General features: G+C 31.8%; 7 protein-coding genes across 7 annotated transcripts; 5 read left to right on the top strand and 2 right to left on the bottom strand.

The window, feature by feature from the left end:
• Nucleotides 1–173: 173 nt before the first annotated feature.
• Nucleotides 174–1,607, top strand: Chro.70418 (A_IG002N01.1 gene product). The annotated part of the gene is made up of 1 exon (XM_661276.1): nt 174–1,607. One exon carries the CDS (start codon nt 174–176, stop codon nt 1,605–1,607), a length of 1,434 nt encoding a protein of 477 aa, XP_666368.1.
• A 469-nt stretch (nt 1,608–2,076) lies between these two features.
• On the top strand, nt 2,077–2,448 carry Chro.70419 (hypothetical protein). The annotated part of the gene is made up of 1 exon (XM_661275.1): nt 2,077–2,448. One exon carries the CDS (start codon nt 2,077–2,079, stop codon nt 2,446–2,448), a length of 372 nt encoding a protein of 123 aa, XP_666367.1.
• An 822-nt stretch (nt 2,449–3,270) lies between these two features.
• Nucleotides 3,271–3,552, top strand: Chro.70420 (hypothetical protein). The annotated part of the gene is made up of 1 exon (XM_661274.1): nt 3,271–3,552. The coding sequence occupies one exon, from the start codon at nt 3,271–3,273 to the stop codon at nt 3,550–3,552; it is 282 nt and encodes a 93-aa protein (XP_666366.1).
• An 82-nt stretch (nt 3,553–3,634) lies between these two features.
• Chro.70421 (ENSANGP00000014808) lies at nt 3,635–3,973 on the top strand. The annotated part of the gene is made up of 1 exon (XM_661273.1): nt 3,635–3,973. The coding sequence occupies one exon, from the start codon at nt 3,635–3,637 to the stop codon at nt 3,971–3,973; it is 339 nt and encodes a 112-aa protein (XP_666365.1).
• A 629-nt stretch (nt 3,974–4,602) lies between these two features.
• Nucleotides 4,603–6,393, top strand: Chro.70422 (cyclin). Its single annotated transcript, XM_661272.1, has 1 exon — nt 4,603–6,393. The coding sequence occupies one exon, from the start codon at nt 4,603–4,605 to the stop codon at nt 6,391–6,393; it is 1,791 nt and encodes a 596-aa protein (XP_666364.1).
• A 295-nt stretch (nt 6,394–6,688) lies between these two features.
• Nucleotides 6,689–9,139, bottom strand: Chro.70423 (unconventional myosin-A). Its single annotated transcript, XM_661271.1, has 1 exon — nt 6,689–9,139. The coding sequence occupies one exon, from the start codon at nt 9,137–9,139 to the stop codon at nt 6,689–6,691; it is 2,451 nt and encodes an 816-aa protein (XP_666363.1).
• A 316-nt stretch (nt 9,140–9,455) lies between these two features.
• Chro.70424 (hypothetical protein) lies at nt 9,456–11,648 on the bottom strand. The annotated part of the gene is made up of 1 exon (XM_661270.1): nt 9,456–11,648. One exon carries the CDS (start codon nt 11,646–11,648, stop codon nt 9,456–9,458), a length of 2,193 nt encoding a protein of 730 aa, XP_666362.1.
• Nucleotides 11,649–11,657: the final 9 nt, after the last annotated feature.

The following is an 11,657-nucleotide window of genomic DNA, read 5'->3' as shown; positions in this document are numbered from 1 at the left end:
AAAAAGTTTGCANCCCAGCATTAGACAAAAATTATGTGATTTGGTATTTTTATACAGAACTGTAAAGAGAAGTAAATACTCAGGGATCTATAATAATAGACAAGTTTGAAAAGGAATATGAGATTTATTTGGATGATAAGTGGTCTAATATAGAGAATGTTGACATTATTGAAATGCATATTTCACATCGTGAACTGGATGGGTTTTTAGAAGAAATGTCACAAATTTGTCATTTGTTTTATAAATTTAAAGTTTATATGAATGATCTAGTCAACTCATTTACAAGTATTAATTCTCAAACAAAAAATATTAAGAGACCCGAGATTAAAGTTGAAAACGAACAAATTCCAAAAAAAAATAATCTTTTTATCAGGATTGATGAAATGAGCATTCAATATGTATCATGTGAATATGGATATGTTATGTATTCTATTAATCATGCTCTTAATACAACTGACGAAGTTTCATGGGAAGATCTAGATTCGTTGATTTCAACATTGGTTGAAGACGTATTTTTCTTACTACATAAAACAATTAACAGATGTATCTCAATTGGAAATATTAAATCTCTAAAGCTGATAATTGTTCATCTAAATCATATTTTGTTAAATGTGATTAAGCAAAAAATAGTTCAAAACCTTCAAAATTCGAGAGCGAATTATGAAGTTTCTCTAGGGAATAGCAATGAAAGTATTTCAAACTTTACGTTAATTCATTTATTAGAAATAATAAAACAGAAAAATGAAAATTGCCGAAATTTATCAAATTCTATGTATTCATGGACTCATTCTCTAAATAATTTGCAAGCTTGCATAGAGAACTTAGAAATACTTTCTGGAACTATTACAAGAGACTTTGAATCTAGCTATAGCGACCTAATATATTTCGATATCTGCATAAATGGGATTATCCTATTGGATGATGAATTCAAAGAAAGTAACGAATTATTAGAAGATAAAAACGCTACAATCGAGTACATTAATAAAACTATAGAGCAAATAATTTCTGAATTTAAGGTAATTCACGATCACTATTCAAAGATATCACTACAAATCCTAAGCAAAATTAGTATTTCTCCCATATTAATCCAGCTACACGAGGAGATATCATTTGACTTTACTGAAGATGAGAGCAAAGACTATTCATTAAACCAATCTTTTATACCATCATTGACATCTTCTCTTAAAGTAATAAATGAACATTTGAAAAATTACTACAACAATCAAAGTTCGGAATTCATCCTTTCTCTTATGATCGAAAGAATTGTGCAAAAGATTGAGCATATAGTAATTAACTATCCTGAAAAGAAAAGGTTCACAATTTATGGCGCCCTTGTATTTGAAAATGATGTCCGTAATTTACTATCATATACAAACTCCCTTCTATCTATAAGTATTCGACATAAGTTCTTAAGGCTACTGGAAATTTGTGATATTTTAAATATAACATCTCTTGATGAACTTTCTGATTTATTACTAACTGATTTCCCTAGTCGAAATTGGCACCTGGCAAAATCGGATATTTTGAAAACCTTGTTTCTAAAACAAGACATTGATCATGATAAACTTAAGGAAATAATTAAGAAATCTAGTCATTTCTTTAATTAATGAAACTTAAAAAATTTCAAAAAAATCTAACGCTAAACTTTTGATAATTTTTGTTAATTTTGTTCTAGTAGAATTATTAGATTTTTTCCCCATGCAAATTATGTGCGCTTTTAACACTAAAACGAGTTGGAATCTATCATGTAAATTTACGACGAATGCCAACTATGGGGAGAGGAGATTAATTTTCTAGAATTTTCAAGCTGGTTTTTTCTTAAGTACTATTGCAATAAACTATTAGCCATGGTAAATGATAAAGTACTTAAGAATGATCTTCCTAACGAAAGAAATACCAACTTCCCAAAGTTTAAGGTAGGAGAAAGAGTAGGGAGATATGTGAAAATTAAAGAAGTAAGTAGAGAGCACTATTAGAAAGCTAGCGATCTTTTATAAATATATTTTATAGGTTGGAAGTGGATCTTATGGAAAGGCAATATTAGTTAAAGATATTTATAAAGGGAGAGACTACGTTATGAAAATAACAAATATTTCAAAGTTATCATCAAATGAGCGTAAAGACGCTATTAATGAAGTTAAACTTCTGAGTAGCATCCGGCATCCATATATTGTATGCTTTAGAGAATCGTTTGTTGAAGATGGATTTTTGAATATAGTCATGGAGTATGCAGATGGTGGTGATTTATTCCGTAAAGTTAATGCACAGAAGCAGTTAAAAAAAAATTTTCTTGAAAAGCAAGTCGTCAGATGGCTTACACAAGCTTTATTGGGGCTTGCGCATCTTCATAATAAAAGAATTTTACACAGAGATATTAAAAGCCAAAATATATTTATTTCCTACAACGGATTGAAAATAGGAGATTTCGGAATTGCAAAGGTAATTTAAATTGTATGTTGAAATTTGGATTAAAATTGTTCAAATTCTCTTAGGTACTTGAAAACACCGGTGCTTTTGCAAAAACAACAATTGGAACGCCTTATTATTTGTCACCTGAGATATGCTTATCGAAACCTTATTCGTGGTCGTCTGACATTTGGGCTTTAGGGTATGTTGAGAGACCGATAATTTGTTTTCAGTATTAATTTGTAAAGCTGCGTTGCATATGAGATGTGTTCACTTAAAGTTCCTTTCGATGCACCCAATCTTAAAATGTTAGTTGAGAAAATTACCAATGGTAAGTTAACTAAAAAATTACTATTCTTAAATTATTCATTGATAGGGATTTTTCTACCGATTTCAAATTCATATTCTGAGGGTTTAAGAAGGGTTATTATGGACATGCTTATAATTGATTCTTCACAGAGACCTACGGTAATGGAATTATTAAACTATCCGATAATTGAGGTAAGAAATAATTAAAGCATGATGAATCGCATTTATTGATGAATCTTAGTCAGAGCTAAAAATATTGAAAAAAGAAGCATATGCAATTTGCAAAAGTAATATTAACGATTCTATTTTAGTCAGTAACGCAGCTTCAGTTATTGAAATAATAAGGTATGTGATATATTCTTATTTATTAAACATTAGACGGTTTTTAGTGCAATACAAACCCACTCCACAAATACAATAACAAGATTCAATCATTTCAAAATATTCGATGGGTCAAACTGCGAATTAAATCATTTGAATAACAAAAATTACAATTTAATAGGAAATGGCAAAAAAACAGAAAAGGTTGGAAGCGAGATTCCGGTAAAACCTTCCATGGAATACACATGCGAAGTTGGAAAAATTCAAGAAATTGATATTAATGGCGAAACTGAAGGAAATCATGTTTCTAATTGCAATTATATCATAAATTGCAACAAAAAAGCAACCAATGGGTCAAAGAATTCATCAGATGCTCAAACCTCCACAACAGCTTCATACTCTTATGATGACAAGGATTCCACTGCAAATACAAAACTTAATGAAATATATAAATCGAATCCTACTAAAGATTATTCAGTTAACTTGTTTCCATTTCAAGTCGAAACAGTAATTTAGTATTGAAAGCCAGCGCCAATATTTAGAGCGCAATACTTCTAGAAAGGCAAAGCCTTAAAAAAATCACATCAAAATTACAATTATGGATACAATCTCAAATATTAACACAGAAAACGATAGCTCACAGCAAGCAAACATTTCTCATTCTAATGTAGAAGAGTCTACTCAATCATTAAAATTCGTCATGCAAGACGTGCAGGAGCACTTCAAGAGAGCATCGCAAACAATACTAAGTCGAATCGATGAAATGGGTAGCCGAATCGATCAACTTGAATTTATGCTCAATGACTTAATATCGGAAGTTGAATCATCAAGTCCAATGAAGGAGAAGACAACTCACAATCAAAACGACCTAAACCACTCTAAGGCAGAAGTTAATGATTTAATACCTGTTGAAAGCACGGAACAGGTTAATAAGTAATTATATTGTATTACTCACTTTGCAACTACCAAGTATCCCACACCATTGTTATTTTGCTAATTATAACAGAAAGAAGTGGATATTAAGTAATTAATCTAAAGTATGCGTGAAATCTATAAGATTGGCAATTCAAAGAAAGATTTACTTATTACTTTACGATTCAATACTTGGTTTATTGCGCATGAATTTATTTAGTCATTCATCAGTTATTTATTTAAGATTAATGGATCCTAGCGCCATTAGACATGACTGACAAACTGTCGTAGAGTGAAATTTATTTCAGTTAATATATCTGTGAAGACATATTATACGTATAGAGTTGTATTTAACTACTATATTCCAGGTTATTTGATATTACTCGTTATAAGAGATGCATTTGTATTGGTCAAGCAAAAATGCGGTAGAATTTAGAAAAAGAATAAGGGAGATATAAATGAAATTGGTTTAGAAACAGTAATCCTCTTTGGAGGTCAACTAGATTACGTAGAACTGTTCCTTTCATTTAATAATACCTATTACATTTTTTCTTGTCCTAGAGGGCGTATATGAGAATCCAGAGTTGGTCTCATAGGAGACCAAAAGCCTAACAACAATAAGGGCCTGAAAGTTGGTTAAAAAGATTCCTTACGATGATAGACGAATATGCTTATAATTTCCTTTTTCCATTCAGTTTGGTTGGATCTTCAGGTACCGCTGTTTCAGGTAGGACTAATGATCGATTCGATGATATTGATTCATCATATCATTCGCTGGCTAATCTACGTAAGTCTGAGATTTGCACTTACAAGTCGATTTTAAGAAATAACAGTAACTTAACCAATTGCGATTACTTTCGACCGTCGGTTTCACAGCCTAGTAATTCACAAAAAAGTATGCATGATATTCAAACAATAAAAGATTCAAGCATTTATTCTGTCACTGATGAGGTTGACAAAGACATAAAACCTACTAACACTGAACCAGGGTTTATCGTTGCTCTTTCATCCTTTCTAACACAAATCGCTACATCAAATTCATCAAACTCATCATGTAACATCGGAGTTTTGACGCCGTTTCACTCAGTTTGCATACCACCGATTCCAATTCGAGCATATTTAATTAGACTGGCTCAAAACTTTGGTTGTAGCAATGAATGTTTTGTATTGGCCATTATTTATGTCGGAAGAATTATCAAATTTAATAAAAACTTTACTATAACTTTATTGAATGTCCATAGAATAATTGTTACCGCACTTATTCTAGCAACTAAGTTTTTTGATGACATTTATTATAGCAATGCATTTTATGCAAAAATTTCAGGTGTTGGAACTCGCGAACTTAATTCACTCGAAATCCACTTTTTGAGACTTGTCAGATTTCAACTTTTTGTTACTGAACATGAATATGAAATTTATAAGCGTTGTATTTTGAATTCAGCATTTCTGCATTCAACAATACCTTCTTTACCTGTAAGTATTTTTGATAAACAGGTTTCTGATGAATTAAGAGGCAATCATCGACTAAAGGATATTAGCTTTATGGGAGAAAGAAAACGCTTATCATTACAAAATTCTTTCCCATATAACTATAATTACCCTGCTGTTTATAATTCACTACTTAATGGGGAAAAATTCGAGAGTCGCGACATACAATCTATGTTAATTGGTGATTACTCTTTAAATTCACAAGCTCGCTCTACTGGCAATTTATACACTCGAAAATTAAATTCTTTTAATTCGAATCCAGAGCTATCGTCGAACTGCGATTTTTGTTCAAATCAGACATCTGAAATTATTAATTCGGAATTAGCACCATCTTCACAATGTGCGCAAAATTGTTATGGCCTCCTCTCCGAAAAGTGGGTTTCACAAAAACTTACTTTTAATAATTCTGGCTGCGTTCATCACCAAATTCAAGAGGAACTTTGTGCTGATCAATTTCGTGGCCTAGTTAAAGATGAGGGATTTTCACGTAAAGTTAATAAGACTTCATTCTCATCTGGTTCTAATGTAAGAAACGACTACCTTTCTATAAATCTGAAACATTCGTCAGCTTTTAATAACGGGTATGCCCGTGCACAAACAGATAATTCTGAGCGTGCATATAACGCAAATTTGAATACCTCGATCTATTTGACAGCCGAAATTCAATCAAGCGACTTAACACAACGCCGAATCGAAGGTTCAGAGGTTCAAATACCTAACGTGCATCCAGAGTACAAAGGTATAGTTAATTTGAATTATAGTTCATACTCCAATGATTCTGGACATTATAATTCAGTGAATGCATCAGATATTAACGTATTATCTACGACAGGCGTTATAACGTCATCTGCAGTGACCTTAGTTAATCCAACTGTTAATCGTTATGGACAACATATATTTATGAATCCTTATAATGTCCGATGTACTACTGGAATAGATCGAAGATTGCTTGTTTAATACTTTTAATTAGCTGTTTTTCGTATTATTTATTAATTTATTGCAATTATTAATTATACTAAATATTTAACGAATTATTCTCTTAACTAATTTGAATTCGGAAGAAAAATTTTTTTTTCATATGTAGTAATAAGTCGTCTGTATTTAATAGTGTAAAAAGTTTTATTTCGGACAGAAAATCTAAGAAGTATCTCAAAAAAATTCTACTCAAATAACAAACAATTATATCTGAAATATAATGACTTGCAAGCTAAAAATAAGTTTGAAATAATTTAGATTGAAATTATAACGACAATTAATTCATTACTGAAATTTCAATATCTAGCACTCTTCTTAATTGCGCTTGGATCCTCACAAGTGGTTTTAGTTGATTCTTTCTAAATTCCCTGCGTAGTTTGTATCTCAAATATACAGCTTCTAATAATTGTACAAGCGGCTCGAATGCAGCGAGTTTTTCTCGTTGGAGTTGTGCCATTCTTTTTGCTGCATCTTTAGACAAGAAAACCATAGTTTTACCGATTGCCCATGAATTCTTTGGTATATTTGTACCAGATAACATCTTTTCCGCAAGGATCTTAGGATCTGTCTTTTTATCATTAGCAGCTGACATATCACAGTATTTGAATTGATAAATGAACTCTGAGAATGTTCTTCTATATGAGAAACCTAAGTTACGGAGTTGTAAAGCTTCTAAGATGGAGAGTGAGTGTAATTGAATCAAAACTTTAGATGCTAACCAGTCCAGTGGTTTCTTTGATTCGTTTGGCTTCACACATCTAATAAAATGAGGCTCTGTTTCATTGACAATGGACATAAGTGATCCCAAAGAGTTCATGAATTGAGAACCAATTAATTGTCCCTTGGCCATTTTACCTCTTTCAACAAAGACATCCTTGAATAGATCTGCAACTAATTTATTTGGGGATTTTTGTACAACTTCAACGAGCTCAGCCCTCAAGACATCCTTATTCTTGAACAGGAATCCAGATGCGCAGTATTGAATATCTCCAATTGTATGAGAAACAATAAAGTTTACATCACTACCAATTTTTGCTGGTTTTAAACATGGATTGTTTTTAAGATTAGTGTATGCAGCAGATAGAAACTTTTCATCGCTTCCATTCGGAACTAAACATTGATCTTCCATTGCAGAAAGAATTGAATTCTTTTTATCGCATAAAGCTTCTAGAACCATCTGGTTTGACTTGAACTCTAAGTTGGCTGCTGAGATCCCTTCACTGCTGTAAAGATTCTGTTCCTTCTCAAATACGATATCAGTGAAGTTCTTTTGTAAGTATTCGTTAGTTACATTAATGAAGAATTGCTCTAAAGAGTTGTTTTTGAAAACTTCAAAACCGAAAATATCAAGCATTCCACAGAACACTTTAAATCCGGATGGAGGCTTAATGTTTTCGTTAAGATTCAAAATAATATAATCGAATAATTTGTCGTATAATCCTTTTGCAAGAGAATCCTTGAGCATTCTTGTCTCATCTGGCCTGAATCTTCCCTCAATAACATTTTTACCAGCATAAGAAATCTTGACAATAAGTTCCTTCTCTACAATTTCCTTATCCAATTTGCAGAGTTCCATAGCATTATTGAAAGATTCTCTGCTTGAATCCGCAATTCTGGATCCTTCGACTCCTCCACCAACATCTTCCGGCTCAATCTCAACGTTTCCAAGCAATAAAATTCCTGAAACTAAGGAAAGAATGTCCTCAATTTGAGTATCAGAGAGACCCATTGTTTTAAAACTCTGCATGACATCCTTGAAATCCTGAACATCATCGATTGTTTCAACATCTAAACATTCTGGGTTAATAAATTTGTATTCATTCAAACTCTTAAGCTTTAACTTCTCCTTCAAGCCAGGAACAGTTTCAGCTCCCTTAATTAATTGATAGAAAATATGATAGCTTCTTTCAAGACTTTCTTGTGTAATTACACGGGACTTTTCCAACAAGAAGTTACGTACTACACCATATTCAATACCACCCATCTTACCTAATTGAAGTTGCATAAAACGACCGAATCTGGATGAGTTATTATTACGGGTAGTTTTTGCATTTCCAAATGCTTCAAGGACTGGGTTTGCAGCCATGATTGCATTCTGGATTTTCAAGTCCATTGTTCCACTCTTCGAAGATGCAAAGAACTTCATTACATGCTTTGTTGCTTCAGTCTTTCCTGCACCTGATTCACCGCAAACCAAAATTGATTGGCATCTTGAAACTGACATAATATTATCAAATGCCCTCTTTGCAATGGCAAATACGTGCGGTGGTAATTTTGAGATATCATTTGCATCTCTATAGTTTAAAATCACATCATTTCCTACAAGTCCAACATCTTTAAATGGGTTGATTGCAACTAGTAATGGATCAGCAGTAGTGTATATTTGATTTACGAGGTATCTCTGCTTTAGAAAGTCTAATACACAAGGAATAGAGGTGTATGGGACTAAACCAATATCTGGATAGGTATTTGGATCAAAAGGTTCATTGGCTATAAAACAACTATCTATCTTTGCCTCAAAAGTAGCATTAGAATCAACTTCCTTTAAGGAAAGCTTCTCTGCAGTGGAGCCTGCTTGAACAATACACTTCGCAAAGAGACTATCTGGGTCGTTTAATACCGATGGTGCAGAGTCACACCAAACTGTTGAACCCTTTGCTGTTTTTGCATCAAATATAAACTTTCCAGAAACCTTACGAGTTAAACCTTTAACGTCCTTCGCACTCATATTTATTCAGGCTTTCCTAGTAGTATTACAAAGAAAACTAATCAAAATGCAAATTCTGTAGTTACTCATGCAAATCTGTTATACAGCTTGCACTCATTTGACGATTATGTCTTACATGATTTTAAGCGCTAATCTCATGTCTACAATAAAAAAAAATTATTCAGATTGAAATGTATACGAGGGTAATATTTATTTTTAATATGTAATTTGTCTATTCTAATGAATTTAAATAACTTTTTTCCTGCAATATATATATTTTCTATATGTAGATGCCCTATTGAGTATTATACGTATAGTTATCTTTTGATAAATACATTTATTCATATATAAATGCAAACGACGTAGATCCATCTTCTTTATTTATATTTTGGATCCTATAGTAAAGATCTTTTACTGCATCTTTTCTACTTGATTTTGATTCCACAAAGTTTCTGAACATTTTCCTGTTGTTTGTAACCATGTGTTCACAAACACTCTCAGAAACTTTTTTAATATCAATACTTTGAGATTTTTCGCTTAACTTGTTTTCTATCTTCAAAAGCGAGATGTTCTTTCCACTAATTAGTGATAACATTAGATCAATACAATTTGATAAAATCTCACTCACTTTAATTCTGAGTTTTCCTGAATCAACCAAGTCTCCATCAGGAATTACGTTGACAATTAATAAATACCCAATCTCATATGCCGAGTCTATCATCATTTTAATAAAGCTTTCTGGATTGAAAAAGAATTTGATTTGATTAATTTCTGTTTCTTGGCAAAAATCTGAAAATGAGTATTTCTTCAATTTATTCAAATTTTTTACAGATAGTTTTGTAATCAACTGATGGAAAATGTGAGGCCCTACGCTTAAAGAATAGTCTTTGGCCCACATACTTACGATATTTGAAACAGTATACCATCCAATAATTTTGTCTTTTGGAGCTGTTTTAGAATTAGCACTAATTTTTTCGAGTAATTTTGAGTGTATTTTATTTTTATCTTTAATTGAAAAAAGGAAGTGGTTGGGTGAAATTAGATCGATAAACGTTTGGCATATAACTTTTATTATATCTTCTTTAATTTGGTCGTTTATGTCAATTGTTACTGTTCCGTCAACATCTGTCGGATATTCCATGACTGGGACACTATACTCAAATACCTGACTATCATCGGGATTAAGAACAATTATTTCGTTTGAATGGCTATTGGTCCAAACTTTACACATTGACTCAAGATCAGATAAATTGGTATTTTTATTAAAATCGAGTTTTATATCCACCATACTTTCAAGTTGAAGAAAAGCCATAGCTTCTTGAAATGCACGGCGAATAACGTATGTATTAAAGAAAATCAAGTCAGAGTAGATTAATAAGTTTTTGCTTTGGAGATCTTTATGCATTTCAACTGGTGCAAGTTTTAAAAATGAATAATTCGCCATTTCCGGATCAATATAAATTAAAGTATCTATAGTTCCATTCAAGGCTCTAACTTCTGTGGTTGAAGGTACTCCAAAACTAAATAGTGTTTCAGTAAACTGATCTTTAATATTATTGTGGATACTTTTCTGCATATTTAAATGATTAGAATAGTCCGACAAAGGATGTTTTTCAACCAAGAACTGCATTGTATTGAATATCAGTTCAAATTGATGGCTTACAGAATAAATATAAATCACTGTCCTTCCATATTTTTTCTCTAAATCATTGCAAAATGTTATGATTTCTTCTTTAGAATATATGAGGATTTGTGAAACCCAATTAAAGCAATATTTATAAAATGTAGTTATTTCATCTTCATCTATTTTGATGCTATTGAGCTTTTTTAAATCAGTTGCTTTTTTAGAAGAAATCTGAGAAATCAAAAGACGATTAATCATATCATATGTAATCAACTTTTTTCTTGAGTAAAGAGGCGAATGAATAGTACTAATCCATGACCCAAGCTCAATAAGTGGAGTTTGTGATATTTCTATAATGATATATTCCGTGAATTCCTTTTCAAAATAAATGCTTAGTATTTCGGCTTGAGAATAAAATGCATTCAACAATAATGCTGGGTCCCAAAAGTAGTGGTAATTATAAAATCCAACAAAGCTATTAGACTTAATTAGTTGATTATAACTCGATGTTTTGGAAATCAATTGCCAGTCGGCTGTAATTAAACTAGCTGAAGTACTTGGCCAAATTAATTTATTTCCAGACCTTGCATCATCTTGTTTAATTCTACGTATAAACTCCATTAAAAAGATCTTTCTTATTTCTCCAAAAATAAATGGAAGATTTGGCTCCCAAATATTTGCAACTTCACTGCAGATTCGTTCTGAACGGTCTTTTTCTGTTGAGTCTCCATAGAATGACGAAAGTTCCATAATCATTATTAAAGTGGAAGTGACTAGAAAAGTATTCAACGCACAAATTGGATAGTTTTTTGTCCATTTCAGTATCTCCTCTTTCAAAAATATATATAGAACTATGTGAAGCAAAAATACTAGGTAATAATGATGGATCTTGAAAATATGGAACATATTTTGATG

This window comes from Cryptosporidium hominis (genome assembly GCF_000006425.1).
Source record: "Cryptosporidium hominis TU502 chromosome 7 CHRO017092, whole genome shotgun sequence".
Classification (NCBI taxonomy): domain Eukaryota; phylum Apicomplexa; class Conoidasida; order Eucoccidiorida; family Cryptosporidiidae; genus Cryptosporidium; species Cryptosporidium hominis.
Note: the sequence above shows the minus strand (reverse complement) of the source record. Positions and strands in the feature narration are given on the sequence as shown.